Genomic DNA, 19,074 nt, shown 5'->3' on the forward strand with positions numbered 1-19,074 from the left:
TAGAGTCATCTTTGGCCTGATAGAATGGTAAATTTTCAAAAACTGCAAGAATTTTTATGTATCACAGAATATAGTTATATTGATCAGCATAGAAAGAGTGCTGGGTCAGGAACTACTACATACTCTGGTCTGGGCTATGCGCCAAGGGTCAATGCAACTGAGTCTATTTCACCAATTTGCTTTCAGACTTCTGCTTAGGGGCAGCTAGGTCACAGTGCATAGATCATCAAACAAAGGTGATCAGAAAGTCAGAAAGACCCATCTTATTGAATTTAAATCCAGTTCAGACATATACTAGCTGTGTGACCCTGAGCAAGGTACTTAACCTTGTTTGCCGCAGTTTCCCAATTTATAAAATGAGTCGGAGAAGGAAAAGGTAAACCACTCCAGGATCTTTGCCAAGAAAAACCCTACAAAGGGTCAGAGAGAACTAAAATGAGAGATTCTGTCCCTAGGCCTCAAGCCTCCTTTTTCTACAAAACAAGAACACTGCTTCAGGAAACATTTCAAGTTCCTTTCTAGTCCACTGTGAGATCAGCTTCTAAGTAGCAGGTAATAAGACAAGTCTTTTTACAAATTCAACCAAGAAGAGTATGTTTTTGCATTTTGGGTGGTCTTAAAACCTTCCTCAGTTTCCCAAGAGCCAATGCATAACTAAAACCATTAATTGGAAATATCCATAAATAGCAGGAAATAATAAAATGAAGGGCTATCTAGACAAGAACAAAAAAAGGTCAACACTCAATCTTGAGGCTAATCTACCCTTTCACCAAGCAGTTCAACTACAATATTGTTTTCTTGAGTCACTTAAGTAATATCAGATTCTCTGTAAACTCATTTGGGCTTTTCTTGGCAGAGATACTGGACAGGTTTGCCATTTCCTTCTCCAGCTTTTTTTATAGACAAAGAAATTGAGACAACCAGGGTTAAAGTGACTTGGTCAGGGTCACATGGCAAGTATGTGTCTTGAGACCAGATTTGAATCTAGGTTCAAGAGTCTCACTGACAGCAGGTGGAGTGCTCTTCCCATGGCATTGTTTAGCTTTCCTTTTACACTATAATGACATTTCCAATTTGTTTGATGAAATGAAAAAAGCGAAACTGTTTCCTTTTTTGTAATCTCATGATGGTCCAAGTAAAAGTCACTTAGAGGAAAAGTCAATCTGTTCATTATTATCGGTCTTATTTTGTACCCTTTTAATATGTGGTCAGTCTTGCAAGCATTTTTACTTATCAGAAACAAGAGAATTACAGTTGTGAGCAATGGTGGAAGACAACAGGTTTCACGCAACTTACTTACTCTGGTGACTGAGCATGGCAGGAGAGAAGAAATTTGTTCAGACACACTCGTCTACTTGAATGGACAGCCTCTAGTCCTTGTATCAAGTATATGATGGTATGGAGTAGCTTTATAAGATTAGCCAGCTTATCCCATGTAAACCAAACAAAATTCTTTACAAATGCTGATGGCTCATCAAATATTTTGAGTTTCCCAATAAAGCCACTCACCGTCTCACAGGAGATCGACTTCTTCTATGCCTTGGTGGAGGAGGCATTCGTCTTGGCGGGGTTCTTCGTCGAGGAGATGGCCGCCTTCTTGGACTTGGACGTCTTCTAGGTGAATATGACCTAGCGTTAACAGAATGATACCAGCTCATAGTCACGAAGCATAAAGGTTTTACAAATCTCCCCAACCTCAAAAAATGAACTACACAAAATCTAGATGGAGACGATGTCATCTTTTAAATCACTTTTAAATCATATTTAACATTTCTAAGGACCAAATACTTAATAATAAAAACAAACAACACACACACACAACAACAACAAAAATAAACTTAAGAGGTGCTACAGAGAAATGTTTCTAAATAATTCTCAAAGTTCATCATTTCAACCTCTAGGTGGACAGCCTTAACTTTTCACATTCTGTTTTGAGATTTAATAAATGATGGAGCTCAAGTTACAAAACTCACCTCGACCGTGTTCTATGACGTCGTCTAGGTCGAGTATGAGAAGGGGATCGGGAACGTGTTCGTGATCTCGATTTGGATCGTGATCGAGACCTTGGGCGGGTTTTCTCCTTTTCTTTTTCCTTTTTTGAATTTTTTTCTGGTGAAGGTTCCTTCGGTTCTGGTATAGGTTCAGGTTTGGGAGCTTTCAGAATGTCACTGTATAGAAACAAGATGCTTTGTTTTTTTCCCATTTAAATGAACAAATTAGATAAAATGATGCATTAAAATCCTTCAAGAAAGGATCTGCATAACCAGTGGAAATTCCTTCCCAACTCTAAAATCTATCAATCATTTCCAGTGATACCATGTGACCAATAGGCACACTGATAAGAACTTAACAATTATTAATTACAATGGAACTCTATAAATATCCAACAAAAAGCTTTCTAGAGTACTTGCCTTGTAGAGGTTGCCTCTTGTATTGAAGGTTCCTTGGCTTTCACGGAAGGTTCTGGAAGTTCTGGGATTTCTTCTTTCTTTTCTGGAGCAGGGGAAGGGCTTCGGCTCTTGGTTCTATGACGAGGAGATCGAGAATGACTTCGCTTTCTCTCTCGTCGGACAGGGGAGGCTCGTCTTCTGGGGGAAGGAGATCTGGACTTGCGTCTAGGAAGAAAGTAGTTTTTGTTTTGGGTCTTTGTCCAAAATGAGACTTTCTTTTTGTTGGTTTAATAAAAGAGTGCATTAATAGTTCATAATTAGGGAATATCACACAGAAATTAGACACTGTTTCTTTCCCACTGGATGAGGGAGACAAGAAATCCAAAAAAGGATAAGAAAAGAAGTTTAATTATTGAACATGTCAGTTATAGGATAACAGATAATTTCGCTCTCTAGTCTGAAAGGCAAAGAATCAAACAATTACTTATTTCAGGAGATAGAAAGCCAGCTTTAAGACCTCAAAGGAAAAATAAAATTTAAATACAAAACACTAGATTCAGTCCTACAAGCAAAGCAAGCCAAAGTGTTAAGATATGGTCAGCTTAAATCTCTGATAACAGAGTAACCCATCACATTCATTAAACTTCAACTTCCCTTGAGAGGAGAGACTGACTGGCTTTGCCTTTTTGTAGCGTCCTGAAGATAAATGTTTATTGACTGACAGTATTCCTAACACATTCTACAATCAAAATTCATTACTAAAGTGAGAGAAATAATGAATTAACTCCAGCTTAGAGAGTAAAAAAAAAATCTTGTTTTTAAAGGGAGTGTTCATTAGGGAGGCTTTTTTTCCATTTACACTAAAGGAAGACTGGGGTACCTGCCTATGAAGTAGCAATGAAGTCATTGATGATGGGTACCTTTAAATTGTAAGCACTGCTTATAGTGAAGCTTTACTTCACCTACAAATAGGTTTCAGTGTTAAATACTTAAGTGAAAGGGATTAGGTACTTAGCATCTCCCTGACTATTTTTATAAACTAAACAGAGGAAAGGAATAAATAAGCACCCTCAGACTACAAAGTCTTCTCCATAAAAGAGAAACAGAGGCCTGAAATAAAAATGTGACACTACCAAGAATCCAATTCAAAAGAATATAGAAATGAGTATTTAAAGCCTGATCTTAAAGAATGATGAAGCGTGACAAAATAATGTAGAGAGGGCAATGAATCAGAATGTTTTGTTATTTTGTTTTATAAAACATGAAGAAAAAAAATTATTTTTTAAAATGCTACATTTTTTATCTGGAAGTTATGGCTTATTTAATGCTAAATTAATGAATTTTGTAGGATAAAAAAATTAGCTATAATAATTTGTTAGAAAACCACAGATAACAAACTAAATTACTCAACATCTCTTATCACACCTAAATCTTTAATAGAATCAGGACAATCCTCAAACACAAATATTTATTCAATGTACCTTCTGGGGCTTCTAGATCGTTCCCTTTTTTCTCTGCTGCTCTCCTTTTCTTCCTTGTCCCTCTTATCTTTGTCTTCATCTTGTTTCTTCATCGATGCGAGTTTTTCTTGTTCAATCTTTGAACAATTGGTTCATGTTACAATCAGATTTGAACATTTTTAAGAATAAGCACATAATTTTAAAACTACTTCTTTTAAAAACTGCAATTGAAAAATACAAATGTTACCATGTCTATTCTTCTATTTTCCGTTTATAAAACAAATCTCTTATTTTTAAATTTACCCAATAATTTCTAGTTGATAATAAAAAAAAAAATTTGTACTCTTTCTCAAAGTTGTGAGAAAGGTACTTTATAAATCTAAAGGACTTGAGAAATTTGGTTTATTATTTTTATATTATATATATATACACACACACAGACTAACCCTTGATTTTTGAAATGAGAATTGCTACTATTTTTCAAGTTGGTTTAGTCCAAAGAAAGGTTTGCATGAATGATCATTAATGAACATACATGGTTCTCTTACAGTACCATCAAGTTCCAAGACCCATGATTATTTTTATGATTCAGAATTGTTATGGGGACATAGCATTGAACTTGAGAGTCAGAAATACTGACTCAGATGAGCTATGTGATCCTGGAAAGGTCACAACTTTTTGAAGCCCTAGTTTCCTCATTTATAAATGAAGAAGGGTTAGACTAGATAGCTTCTTTCCAGCTCTAGATCTCAGACTCCAGGACATGCAAGGAATCGGAGAATATTCTAAACCACAGATTTACATAACAGTCTTCCATTTTAAAAAATGATTTACCATACATCACCTAATTTAATCTTCCATCAACTTTGTCAAGGTATAGAAAGGTAACAAATAATAATTTTTAACATTTTTACAGGGCACTTTCCAAAGACCTAGTCCAGAAAACTTTGTTTACTTTTTTTTAACAGATAGAGAAATTGAGACAACTATCATAGGATAGTGCCTTCAGGAGTGGAAAGGACCTTAGAAGTCATCTAGTCCAAAGCTTCTTAAACTATGGGTTGTAATCCCATATAGTGTTGTGTAACTGAATGTGGGGGTTACGAAATTATGATCTGTTTGTTATCAGTCAATGTTTGATTTGCAAACCTTTCATGTACCATGTACCCAGGATCACATAAAAATTTCTTAGGCAAAAAGGGATTACAAAAAGGGAAAAAGTTTAAGAAGCCCTGGTCTAGTCCAATTCATTTATCTTCCAGATGAGGAAAATGAGCTTTCGTGACCTGCCAAGGACACAGAGTGACTGAAGGGCAGACTGGCACTGATACCTGTGACCAGCCACTCATTGTCTCATCTGTAAAAAGAAGAGGTGGCCATCTGGAGTCCCTTTTAACTTTAAATCAAGCCTCCTATTATCAGTACCTAAACAAGGACCTTCCTCTATTAGCCAGTATTTATACACCACTGAAGGTTTTCCAAGTACTTCACATGTTAACTCAATGGATTTTCACAATCACCTTATGTGGGAAATGATTATTTTAGAGGTCAAAGAACTTGTCCCAGAGACTCATGGGTGGTAACTTGTATCTCAAATTGGATTCTTAAGTCCAGATCCTGTACTCTATTCACTGAGCTATCTTGCTGTCCCTACAATACAGGATCATCCTACTTTTGCTTAGAGATTTTTAGTGAAGGGAAACTCTCTTCTAAATAAGCCTATTCCACTTTAGGATAATTCCAAATTGTTATAGTTTCCCCACCCACCCCCCATCCCGCCCCCCCCTTTACAAAGCTAAATCTACTTTTTCCATAACAACCACTCATGTTCCTAAATCTACTCCATATCACTTTGTATGACACAATCATAATTAAGCTTACAATTTATTTAGATTGTTTTAATGAAACTACATCATCTCATTTTCCTCTACCACCTGCTTATAAAGGTGAATGTTTGAACTGTATTCAATTTCATCTTATTAAGGGAACATTCAAGATTTTTCTGGATCCTGATACTCAATATACTGTATATTGTATCTTGCTCTAGTGTGTCAGCAGCAGTTTTGATGTGCACATCACCTATGCCTTTTTCCAAGACACTAACCAATAAAGTCACTAGAATCATGCCTGCTATAATTACCACTTTAGACCACAAAGATCCTGAGGGTAGCCACTACAAAATGCCCTAAGTTGGTATGTTGACCTGTTAATGACTCTGAGCCTGGTCAACTAACTGAATCCATTTAAAACTATCCTTCTATCATTACCTTCTCAAGAACACCATAAGATATTGCCAATTAATGCTTTACTAAAATACAATAGACCTGTACCTGAAGCATGTACACTCATGACAAAATTAATGGAATCTAAGAACATTTAATTCTGTTCACATCATGAAGAAAAGAAAACCCAAGTATGGGTCAGTGTTATTACAAGGGATCCATTCATGAAATGATTCAGTAACAAATATACCTTCTGTAGACCAAATTGTTCTCATACAAAGATGAAGCAAACCTTTTTAAATGTATGGAGACAGTATATTTAAAAAAATCCATTTAGCAATGCAACTAATTTCACAGTAGCCTTTTCATTTTGCAGTTTTTCAATCAAGAGGGACTTCTAATATGACCATCATGTAAGGGGGTCAGACAAATGTAAGTAGGTTGGGAATTACTGACCAAAACAATGTTCAAACACAGGGGGTTGGACACAAAGAGCCTACTGATCACACAATCAGCCAGGAATGCTTTAAAAACCAAGAGTGGTCACCTGTCTTTGTTTTATTTCTTCCTTCTTCAGTTCCAAGAAAGCAGAAGGGATCCCAGCAATGTTTTCCTGTGCGCTCAACAATAGGGGCCACAACTCTCCCATAAATTCTCTAGCATTTTTTCCATTCAAGAATCCAGTCAGGTTAATCTGCATCATTTTGGAATCTGGATTCTGGAAAGAGATACGACAGGAAGAAAGCCAGGTTACTTGGAAAAACCCCTAAAATTCACTAAAATTAGTTTAAAAACAATTCTACCATAGGGGCTAAGATACGTATACACTCACAACTATTTAAAAAAATTTTTTTCCTACTGATTTTCCAGCATTATAAACTCTAGCACACATTACCAATTTCTGTCTTGCTCTCTTTACCAAAAACTTCAGAGCAGCCTGTTAATCCTTTGTGGATTTTTTTGGACTGTGTAGCTGTTCTTGGGCCTTGAATTTATTAACACAACCACCAACAACAACCAACCGCTACAAATTCTTTCATAATTCCTAGAGAAAGTATTTTCTTGGTTCCCTTTGCTTGGAAAATTTGCTTTAATGTAATATGGAAAATGTGCAGAAACAATACACTTTTCTAACTGATATGTGACTTTCTGCAAAGTACCTTATGTTCTCTTATGAAAGTTAACAAATATTTACGCATGCATTTTCTTACTGTCTCTCCAAGACTAGACAGAAAGTCTGACTTCTACTATACAAGAAAAATCTATTGTAACAATGTCTTGATTCCATTCTGCACAGTCCACAAAGGGCTAAGAGGTCAAGAGGGCTCTTAAATGCTCAATGTGTTGGTCAAGCAACAAGGTCCGTATAACAAGCACAGCTCAATAGCACAAAGCAAGTACAGATCCCAGGTGTCTTCAGTTTCTTCTTGGAACCTTGGGGGGGGTTTGGAATCGCCAAGTCCCCTGTAGAGAAAGATGTTCCCTTGGCTTGCTTCCGACTCCCTACTGCAACTCAACCACCTTGAGTTTAATGTTATATCATTTATCTAAATTGCAAAAGACGAACAAGCAATAATGAGTACACAACCACAAAAAAAGAAAAGATTGTTTTTTTAAAAAAGTTCTAAACGTTAATCTCATGCTCAGTATAAAGGGAATTACCCCAGGTATTTTAGGCTTTAATGCACTAGTATAAAAATCAGCAAAGCATTTTCGTCAAATAAAATCTATTTCTATTCAACTATTTTTAAAAATATAATGTACTCCCAAGTTGTTGGGGTTTTCCCTATGTACAGTGTATAAACTTCTAAAAGGAAGTACTTTTACAAATTAAATATTTATAACAAAACATAACTTCTAAATTATTTTAAAAACAAATACCTCATCAGTTGAATGCCAACTGTTCTGTCAAAGCACAAGGGTGAACTCTTTGGAAAAAGAATTATTTTAAAAGTACATTCACATGAGAATATGTTTGCCAATAGAACATACAGTACATTTTATTGTCCCTTGGGTTGCAGTGGCATTAGTGGCAAACTATCTTAACTATTAAGAAAAAAAAAAATCACCAACTCAGATTAGCTTGGATGTATAAGGAGGAACAATTGCACTGTTGGGAATCTAACAATGCTGCCAATTTATTTCAATCTGAAACTAAACTGTAACATCAATGAAAATATAAACCTATATTTAATCTATCAAGGCCTAGCTGACATGCAGCTATACATGAGAGCCATATATATATATATGGTTTTCAATTTTTCTCAATTAAAAATAGCATCAAACCAATGCAGAATTGCCCCTCATGCTTCACATCAAACTGTCTACATTAGAATAACCTCAAAGAGCAGTGTAAAGCTTTACCCAATTGCTCTTTCCTCTGTGCTTTGTTTTTGTTGTTCGGCCACTTTACACAACTCACCTCCAGCACACACTGCATCATCAAGGGAGTTGGGTCAGAGCGACATTGGGACACTCACTCTGCTGTGACCTAATAAGGTGATGGTGCTATACTTCAGACGCAAGGAATAACTTCCATTTTGGTTCAGGCCTTTTAAATCATAAATCACATCATCATTAGAAAATTGCTGTCAAAGTAACTTAACATGTAACAGCAAAATTACAAACAGTAAGTTTGATTTTTTTCACCTGTGTATTTTTCAAAACTATGCACCTTCACTAAACTTCCAGCCTTAAAAGCTGTTTACAAAGTGAATTTCACAACAAACATTTGTAACAAAGCCCTAATTGTCTCATTTGTATTCCATAGAAAAATTCACAGTTTTCCATAGATTTCACAAAATTATACACATTCAGAAACAACAGCCACTTCTATTATTATTACCTTCACTTCCAGCTGGTTGAAAATGAATTCAATTACTACATCATCCTCAAATCCAAGAATTTCTGTTACTCGTTTTGTAATCCAAGGCTTTATCACCTCCAAATTTACTTTGCCCATGTCTACCTGTTGAAGAAAACCAACAAGAATTAATTAAGGTGACTGTTCATACCCTCGGGTGTGAGTCTTGCTTCTTTGGAGGCTAAAATGCTATGTATCTAAGGACTTAAGTACTGCAAAATGTGCACTCTCTTTCATCCTCAATTTTCTTATCTATAAAAGAGTTAGACTTGATGGGGTATTCTTAATTTGGAAGTGGAGGGGAAAAGTGTTGGTAAACCTGGATGGGGAGGAGGGGAAATCTATTGCTTCACTAAATTAAAATTTAGCATTTCCTTCAATGAATTAAAAAAAAAAAAACATGATTTTGAGACAAGGTCCACAGGCTTTAGCAGTCTGCCAAAGGTGTACATGACACCACAAATGGTTAGAAACATTAGATCACATAATAATAAGGTTCTTTCCAACCCCAGACTCTATGTTCTGATGTTGGTACCAAAATTTAAGTTATGGGCTGATTTCCCTCACCTGTTAAATAAGGAGATAAACTGTCCACTTACCAGAGGTCTTACAATCATTTTAAGGTAAAATGCAAATATGAGCTATTCTGATAATTTGCATCAAGGTCAGTTAGCAAATATTTCTACATTCATTCTTTCCTCAGTCTTTATTTTATACTGCTTTCCCCAAACTATTGGTCAACATGCCTACCTTTTTTTCTAGACATTCTGCAAACTTCAATTGCTTCAGTAGCTTCTTCTGTTTATTGCTGAAACGATTGTCCTGTTCTGCACTTGTTCCCTATGAGAAAAGAACACATCTTAACTAGAATACAAAAATGGCCTTCCCACTCTAAATGATGCTTGATTCTGGCCTCTTTACTCAAAAGATCAGTACACAAACATTAGCATGGATCACAGGTGCACAATGTGCCCCTGCATGGTTTCACTCTTCTGAAGACTCCATTACCATGCTTGCCAAATGATTATGGGACACCACTGGCAAACTATGAAACACACAAAACATTCCAAAGGGAAGTACCACAAGAAAAATTTAAAAACCCAGATCTAAAATTATTTGTGTTTATTGCTTTCAAATGAGGAAAAGATTTTTTTAAAACCATATTACTAGGATCAGATTTTACAATCCCAAGCAGTGGATTGAAAAGTACCTTGGCATAATTAATATCCTCATTTTCAGCTAATTATTTGGAAAAAATGAAACATATGAATGCCTCAGTTGAGGGAAATGTCACAGATAACTGCCTTTTTATTACACTTTGCATCATTCAAAATTTGATTCTTTCCTTTGATTATGGACACTAAAAGGTTATAATATGAAGTTCACCGATGGGAAACCTAACCTTCATTGAGTAGACTAAAGTTATGTGAATTTCGTTTTCTACACAATTTTACCATGTTAGCAGCAAGTATTTCCTTACAATAAAACTAAAAATAAATAAGCAAGCCAAATTCATGCCAGTAACAGTCCTAACATGCAGTTCTAGATAGTGATTCTGAAGACTGCTTTATAAAATGTGAAAAAATACACACAAATCTAGTAAAAATATTTAAGTAACTATTAATCTAAATAAAATGATGCACATAGCATTTGCCAAATATTTGTGGCACAATGCTTCAAACACCCAAAATTATTAAATAATCTAGGACACACATGCAGAGGCTAGCGTTTGTAATTGGGGGAAAAGTAATAGATTACTACCCCACCGTTTCTAGGTTCTCACAATACTGGAAACAAATGGTATTTTAAACTTTAGGATTAATTTTTTTTCCAGGCATACTATTCTTTATAAATCAAAAAGGAAGAGAAGAGTCATTTAATTTTTTTTTTTTTTGCTTAATCTCAAATCATTAACTAATGAATATTTTCTACTGTAGTTAAACTACTTTCTCATGAGAGCTAAAACACACAAGTCGGTCTGATTTCTCAATTACTACAAATTATTCACCAACTTATTTTAAAATATAAAGGCGCCCCAATGAAATGACCAATTATCCAAATCTAGTATCTTGGATTCATATTTAATGGTATTTGCTATGTCATTTAAGTGAACTCCAAAAGAAAAAGCTCCACTTAAAAATTCCACAAAGTGTTAGAATATGCCTTCCAGGGCTGTAGGTGAGCTGGGACAATGCGTGGGTAAATTTAAGAAAGTCGAGAGAGAAGCGTGACTTTGCCTGGCCAGCTAGTCTCCGATCGGTAGGTCCCGGGATGCTACCAAGGACCGAGAAATCAGAACTGCAGCCAGAGGGGTGGAGAGGGGACGAGCCTTTACAGAATTTCTCACCCATTTTACAAATGTTATTGACCCTCACAACAATTGGGGCAGGAAACCGGCTATAATGACGAGTCCAAGTCACACAGCTGGTAAGTGTCCGAGGCCAAAAGTAACCTCGGCGCCCGTGAGCTGATCTCTCCCCCCATCCCCCCACCCCCGGCCTCCGAGACGGGACACGGAGGGCCCAGATATGCCGCGGCTCGGGTTCCAGCCCCGGCGCTGCCACTTGCAGTATGACCTTGGCCAAGTCAGGAGCCCCCGGAGCCTGCATAGTGGGGATAAGCCTGTCAGTTCCGGGCCTCTGGGGACCCTAAGGGTCTCTGGAGCCCTGAGAGCCCCCGGCTGAGTGGGGCGCGTATCTTCCGCGCCGGGCGGGCCGGACGCGCTCTTTCTGCCGGCTGACCCGCATTACCAAGAACTCTTTGCCGCCTACAAAGTTTGCCCGCCGTCTGGATCTTCCCCCTCTAGTCCGTCGCTCGGCGCGAGCCGGGCTCGGACTGCTGGGGGGTCGCTGCTCCCGAAGCCCCGCCGTCAAAGCGGCCCTGAAGCCCCCTTGGCCCCTCCACGAAAGAGGAAGGCCCACGACGCGCGGCCAGGGCGGGCGGCGAAGGCGGAAGCTGCCGCCGGCGACACCCCCAGCATGGTCCGGGTCCGCCGAGCAGCCCCGGTGCCCCGGCCCTGGCGGGAGAGTGTTGCCCGAGTTGGTCGTCCTGACCGGGGAACCCGGAGCCGCTCCTTCCCCGGGGGCACTCGCCAAGAGCCCCCAGTCCCCATGCACGCTGCCGCCCCGGAGACCGCGGCCTGCTCCCGCGTCCGGCCAGCGAGGGAGGCAGAGCCAGGGCGCGCGCCCCCGCCGCCATCTTCCCCCCCCGCCACCCGGGCCGCGCTGGGGCCGAGCCGGGGAGGGCGAGCGGGGCAGTGCGCAGGGGCGGCCCGGGCCCCTGGCGCGGCTGGCGGGACGCCGCAGGCCCGCCTCCGCTTCGCTCGGCTTCTGCTGCCTAGCTTCCCTCGCCTCCCGGACCCCAACCTGCGGCCATCCCGGCCAGGCTGTATCAGCCCTCCCCGCTCGGTCCGGTCCAGTCCGGCCCAATCCCCGGCGCCTCCGACTTACGCGGAAGAATCCCGCGTCCATCTTGCTGCCTCGCACGGCGATCGCTCCCTATCCCACAGTGCACCGCGCCGCCACTGTCGACGCCGACGCCGACGGAAGGCGGGACTGGGGAAAGGAAACCTGAGTGCCGGGGCGCGCGCGCTGAAGGACCGACCCGCCCCCTCGCTTCCGGGCCTGCCCAGCTGGCACGCTCCTTTCCCGTCGGCGTTTCCGGGCCAGCTCGGCGAAGCGCAAGGGAGCCAGTAGAGGAGGAGGCTCGCGACCAATGGGAAGGACGGACCTAGGGAGCTCCGCCCTTTTTCTTTTTCCTCTTTACTTCGACTGGAGTGATGAAATTTTTTTTCCTGTTAGTAGCACGTGACGGTACTCGCTCGTGACTTCGCTCTTAGCTGAAGGGCCCGTCCGCCGACCCGTAGGCGAAGGCCGTAACCATCCTGGACGTGTAATGTGGGGAGAGATTGGTCAGGAGGTTTTCGTCTAGGGTGCGTCAGCAGTTAGGGAGGCGGCGGTTGAGGGAGCGCAGTGCAACTGAGTCCTTCAGCCGCCCTCCTCTGCGGTTCCACTTAAATAAATAAGTATGTAAATATGTAAAAGAAGCAGCCCGCTCCGTATTTTCTCCAGTCTTCTGGGCCACGAGGCTGGGGGCGTGCCTGGAGGAGCCGCGCTCTGCCCCCCTCCCTCCCCGTTAGCCTCCGTACGGAAGCCGGCCAGAACCCGGCCAAGGTAGCCTTTCCCACCCGCGCCGCGCCTCCGCCTGCAAACGTGCATGCCTGGGCAGAGTCTCGTTACTTAGCATTCACCCGTTCTTGACCAGGCTTCGTTGTATTCTGTTGCTTAATCTTTTATTTCCTGATGCACATACTGAGTCCTTCTCGGTAGATAGGAAACTTCTCGAGGGCAAGAACTCCTTGAAGTTCGCTTTGTATCTCACTGCTCTGCGCTGTTTGGCATACAGCAGGCACTTAATAAGTGCTTTGTGAATTGAATCTGAAGTCCTACAGGAGGAAAAAACCGACTGTAACACGCCTTCTTCGAGGAAGGAGAAGTAGTCTAGGACGATGCCCGGGACATAGGGGGTCCATAATAAAGAGTTCAGTGACCCTCCAGGATCCACTTCTTTTCTGCTTATATACCTCTAAATCATCCTGTTGAGACTGGGCAGGGACCCCAGGAGGTTGGGGGTCTCAGACCGGTGTTGCGAGATATCTCAAAAGAATTTGCCGGCTTGAAACCCAGATCCAAGTCAGGGACTAAGTTCATTGTAATTGTTCCAAAGGAATTTAGCAAAGACACCGTTATCCAGTTCTTCACGTCATTGATATGCTAATTTTATGGCCTAAAGGTAGAATTGAGGAGTGGTCTGAGAATTGCGGTTCTCCCTGAGCAGTGTAAAGCTTCTGGCTTTAGAAGACTTTAAAATCATTGACTGACAGATTGTTAGAACAATAGCATCCTAAGGTTAGAGGGTCTCAGGATCACTAATATGTCTTCCCTAAAGTTTAAGGGAAAAAATATCCCTACATCAGAAACCTTTTACAATCATTGACATTGTCAGAACAATAGCACTCCAAGGTTGGGGGTGGGGGAACCTTGGGATCCCAGGTCCCAGAAGATTTTAGAATCAATGACATTGTTAGAACAGAAGCACCCCAAGGTCAGGGAAACCTCTGTCTCCTGGGTGTCTACTGAAACCCCAAGAAGCTGTATTCCATCAATCCTATACTCCAGTTCTTGTGTGTATATATTGAGGATCAAATGAGAAAATTACAAAGTGCTTAGCTCTGTGCCCAATAAATGCTGTTACCCTCTCCCCTCTGTATCATACCCTACCATAAAGTCCTATCATACCTGCTCTTAAAAGCTGCTTTTTTTTTTTTGAATCTTTTAACCCTCCCAAGATATTTTGGGGTTTGAGGGCTAGATTTCTTTTTAAAATTCAAGACAAACCAAAATCACTCTCATTCTCCTGGATTAGCCACCAATAGGTCCCAGACCAAGTCCATGTAATCATTATTTGGGTCCTGACTGACTCAGATTGAATGTAATAGCAATTATTTCTGCTTTGGCTGGAAACCCTGAAAGTCTTTCCCTCTCAAGTTTATTTATTTATTAAGGTTTATTTGGGGGCAGCTAGGTGGTGCAGTGGATAGAACACCAGCCCTGAAGACAGGAGGACCTGAGTTCAAATGTGACCTCAGACACTTAACATGTTCTGGGCAAGTCACTTAATCCCAATTGCCTCAGCAAAAAAAAAAAAAAGATTTATTTGAAGGGGGGACCTAGGTGAAAGAGGAAGATTCTTTGGCTCAATTGCTATCTAGCCTTAATCACAGAATGTATCAGCCTCAGCCAAACTGAATCTTGCTGAGGACCTTAGCTTAATTAAAAGCATGGTCTCCCACTATCCAGGACCATTTCCAGTAGTCCATCTCTTTATCTGGTCACTGGATCTAGATGATTCTGGAGGGTAAAGTGAGGCAGATGACCTTGCACAGCCCTCCCTCCCTTAAATCCAATTCATTTGCATGTCATGGCATCCCCTCCCTGATGTCATGATCCTCTTCCAGAAAAAAGGACAAACAGCAATAAGTACTCCTTTTCAACCATCCTACATTGTCCTTTTATGATACTAATAGTTAATTCTTCACTCCTCATCTCATCACTTAGATGTCTTTTGCTACTTACTATCTTCTTCATTTCTGTCTTTTGTGAAGAGGTTTTGTGAAAAACCGGGACAATTAACTCTTGTCTCTTGTAATTTTCATTTATGCGTTCTTGAAATAATAGCTCTGAAAAATCAGCCTTTGATAAAACCCAATGGAATTCAAATACACCATTCAACTCAAATCACTAGCTCTCACTGACTGGTCAATAATAGGCTCCAATCCGAGTCTCACCAGTTCACTGTTTGGGTTTGATGGCTTAGAGTGAATATAAATGTCAATTTTGATCTGGCCAGAAATTCTGAGGGTCTTCCCCTCCTTGACTGATTCTTTGGGGAAGGCAAAATAGACCATTTCCTTTATCTCAATTCTTATTTAGTTTTCATTTACTGAAAAAGTGTTGCCTCAGACAGACTGAGACCTGGGAAAGACTTCAGCTAGAAAAGGCCAATGTCTCCCACTGCTTCCTGGGCAGTTGTTTGGGCAGTTAATCTGTTGTCCTTACCTCTACCTTGCCACTGGAGACTGATGACTGGAGGAGAGAGTGGAGCTGATGATTTTGCACATCTCTGTCACATAAATCCAATTCACTTGCAAGTCAGGACATAACCCTCCTGATGTTACTGGTCCATCATTGGATGGACAAACAACATCAGCACCATGAAGAGGTGGCTATTCTTGCTAAGGCAATCTCTCTCCACTCACAAGTGATGCTATTCCAGCTCTCTCCTCCAATAGATTGCTCCTTCTGTCATCCCCAGGATTTCACTTATTTTCAATCTCTATCTGTTGGTTCCTTCCTTGCTTCCTAAAATGTGCCCATGTCTCTCTCATCCTCAAAAAAGTCTTACCTGGTCCATCCATCTATCCTTATTAACTATTCTCCCATATCTTTCCTGCCTTTTAACCTCTGAGATTCAGTTATCTCAATACTGTCTCTACACTAATGACTCTCACTTAGCTCTACTTATCCAGCCCTAACCTCTCTGGATGTCCTATAGAAATTTTAAACTCAAAATATCCAAAATTGAATTCCTTATCCTTACCTTAAATCCTCCTGTTGAGGCAGAAGACACCCTAATAACGTTAGGATCCCCAGATCAGTGTCACAGGTCATGGGTGAAAGAATTCACAGTCTCAGTTTGTCTCCAAGTTAAAGAGGCAAAAGCTGCAAACAGCGGGCTGAATTTCAAGAGAATTTAGCCAAAAACCAGAAATAAGATAATGAATTTATAGGAAAAGATAGAAAGATATACTAATTTTATGGCTTAGAGGTAGAACTGAGAAGTAGTAAAGGTGAATTACACCCATTATTGAATTCCATGGTTTGGAGATAGAATTGAGGAATAGTCTTAGAGCTGGCATTGAGGATTAATTAATTTATTAATTGATTAATGGCAACTTTTGAGGATTATTGAATCACCCCACTATTGAATTCCTTGGCTTAGATTGTCTCAGAAAATTTATTATTCATAGCATTTTCAGTCTTTTTCTTGTTTGCTTGCATTTTGTTTTCTTTCTTTTTTTTTCCTTTTTGATCTGATTTTCTTTATGCAGTAAGATAATTGTATAAATATGTATGTCTATATTGGATTTAACATATATTGGATTACTTGCCATCTGGGGGAAGGAGGGGAAAATTTGGAACACAAGAGTTAATGTTGAAAAATTATCCATGCATATGTTTTGAAAATTGTTATCTGACAGTCAGCACTGTTTGTGGCATTCTCACAAATAAGGCTATAGGCCTTAAAATTAAGGCTACATCATCCCTAGGAGTAATATCACATCATTCCTCCTTTATAAAACTACTTTATTACTCTCTTCCCAGGTTCACAATCCAGATGTCATACTGGGTTCCTCACTTCTCTTCCCCTGTATCCAAGGAAGGCCTTTCAATTTTATGTTTGCAGACATCTCTTATGTGTCTCCTTATCTTTTTTGACACTTCGTTAGCCCAGTGCAGACTCAGTGTGTCACCTCATACCTGGACTCTTAAAATCTCCTGCATGGAATGTTCTTCACTCCTAAATCTAACTTCTGACTTCTTTGGCTTCCTATTTATCCTGTGTATATACATTAACTCACTCATTAATTCTTCAGCTAAGTATACTGTTCCATGACTCGTATACACTAGTGAAAGAATATTGGTATTAACATGAACCTTTATTCCTAGGAGAAGTTTGGGGTCATTTAAGTTCCTTTGTAATTTCTTGAAAGCCTATTTCTGGTTTAATTCTGGGCCCAACTAATTTTCTACTTGTATTGCCTGATGTATAATAATTGGCAAGGTCCAATCTGGACAGATATTCTTTATCCACTTGGTTTTTCCTGTGTAGATGATAAGGCAGAAGATGTTAAGTGGCCCTTGGCTAAGGTAATCTTCTCATTTGTTACATTTCTTTTTCCTTTTTGAGGACATCTGTTGTTAGAGGTGGTGGTTCTGCCTGGCCTTGGGAGTGAAAAAAGTTTGTGTAAGAATTTTGCACTTCTTCCCCAGGATCATAAATTTAAAGCTGAAAGGGACCACAATCTCATTTTATAGATAAAAAAGCTAAGAGGGGCAGCTAGTGAGCACAATGGATCGAGTACCAGTCATGAATTCAAGAAGCCCAGAGTTCAAATTTGGCCTCAGACACTTAGTAGGTGGGTGATCCTGGGCCAGTCACCTTCTCCCCATTACTTCCAAAAAACAAACAAATTTTTTAAAAAAAGAAGAAACTAAGACCCAGAGTAGTTAAAAGACTTATAAGTCCCACAGATGATATTAGAGCAGCACCTGAACCTAGGTTTTCTAAGGAAACTACTCTTTCCACAATACCTCCACATTTTTCTTTTGCAGGATATTATCTTTCCATTTTCACCCTTCAGTCAGTGTCTTTGGAATTATGACTTTGTTGGGTCTCTAATCAAGTTTTAAACTGGTTTTACCCGCTATTGCTTCTCTTAGTTTTATGAAGTGAGACTGCTCATAATCTTCCCTCATTCTTCTGGGCAAGATTTTACAAAGAACTTTATAGTCTCATTCAGTCTTGCTCTTGGCTGACCTTTCTCTCTTCCTGGCAAGTTAGTCAAGTGTTTGTGGACTTTTAGTCCCTTTTTTATGACAGTTGATTTACATCTGTTAAATATATTTATGAAATTATAGTGCCTGTGTCTATTATCTTTCTTCCATTATATCCTATTTTTATTATCAATAATTTGTCTGAATATCAGTCAACAAACATTATGTACCAGATCCTATGAATTCTTCAAAACTGACTTATTTCCATCGTGTGCCTTTTTTAAAATCTCATTTTTATTCTTTCTTCTAGCTTTGTACAATGCTTGTAAAGCACAAAGCTAGAAAAAAGAATAAAAATGAGATTTTTTAAAAAGGCACACAAAGGTGCTGTTATTGTTTCTAATTTTATAGATGTAGAAACTGAGGCAAACGGTGATTAAGTGTCTTGTCCAGAGTCATACAACTATTAAGTGTCTGAGGTCACATTTGAACTCAGGCCTTCCTGCCTCCAGACCTCCTGCTCTAAGCCATAAGAACATAAGAGATACAAGTGACTTGAAGCTAGTTACAGATCCGAGAGTGGCAGGGTCCCTTAGAGACGGTGAAAACAAACCAGGTCTGGCTAACAGCTTCAGTTGGTCAGGACAATTCATGTCTATTTGTTTTCTCCCAGATGTCTCAGAATATTTTTTTCTGGGAAAAACTCCAGCATCTGTTGTTCACGCAATTAGTTTAAGCAAACACATGGCCATAGACAATTAATTGTTGAATCCCTATCCTGGGAGTTTGGAACTGACTGAGAAAGGAAGCCTGCCTGCACCTGGGAGTGGTGGCTCAAAAAGTAATGGCTGAGAGAAAGAGCTTTTCATTGTTTAGATTGTTTTTTAGTGTATTCCAGTGCCTTTGAACCTTAGGAGAAAGTGCAAAGAGTCAAATCTGTCTGGGGTAGTAGGATTGTATTTGTTTCTTCTGTAGTACTCCATCAAGTTCATACACCCCTCTTTTCACTTAATTGTTTATTGA

The 19,074-nt window shown here is 39.9% G+C and overlaps 1 protein-coding gene across 14 annotated transcripts in view; it reads right to left on the reverse strand.

Annotated features, from left to right (window-relative positions):
* Nucleotides 1-12,420, reverse strand: part of SRRM1 (serine and arginine repetitive matrix 1) — a 36,810-nt gene extending 24,390 nt beyond the window's left edge. For 12 of the 14 annotated variants that reach the window (XM_051988197.1, XM_051988202.1, XM_051988194.1 and 9 more), the window contains exons 1-8: nucleotides 12,385-12,420; nucleotides 9,686-9,775; nucleotides 8,918-9,040; nucleotides 6,620-6,790; nucleotides 3,872-3,987; nucleotides 2,412-2,615; nucleotides 1,974-2,168; nucleotides 1,510-1,629 (exon numbers count right to left, since the gene is read on the reverse strand). In XM_051988197.1, coding sequence (XP_051844157.1) covers nucleotides 1,510-1,629; nucleotides 1,974-2,168; nucleotides 2,412-2,615; nucleotides 3,872-3,987; nucleotides 6,620-6,790; nucleotides 8,918-9,040; nucleotides 9,686-9,775; nucleotides 12,385-12,405 — 1,040 coding nt within the window. In that variant the 5' untranslated portion in view covers nucleotides 12,406-12,420. The remainder of the gene's footprint in view (nucleotides 1-1,509; nucleotides 1,630-1,973; nucleotides 2,169-2,411; nucleotides 2,616-3,871; nucleotides 3,988-6,619; nucleotides 6,791-8,917; nucleotides 9,041-9,685; nucleotides 9,776-12,384) is intronic. The other 2 variants (XM_051988203.1, XM_051988195.1) reach the window with 1 other exon arrangement.
* Between the last annotated feature and the right edge of the window lie 6,654 nt (nucleotides 12,421-19,074).

The sequence above is a fragment of the Antechinus flavipes genome, chromosome 3 (genome assembly GCF_016432865.1).
Source record: "Antechinus flavipes isolate AdamAnt ecotype Samford, QLD, Australia chromosome 3, AdamAnt_v2, whole genome shotgun sequence".
NCBI classification, from domain to species: domain Eukaryota; kingdom Metazoa; phylum Chordata; class Mammalia; order Dasyuromorphia; family Dasyuridae; genus Antechinus; species Antechinus flavipes.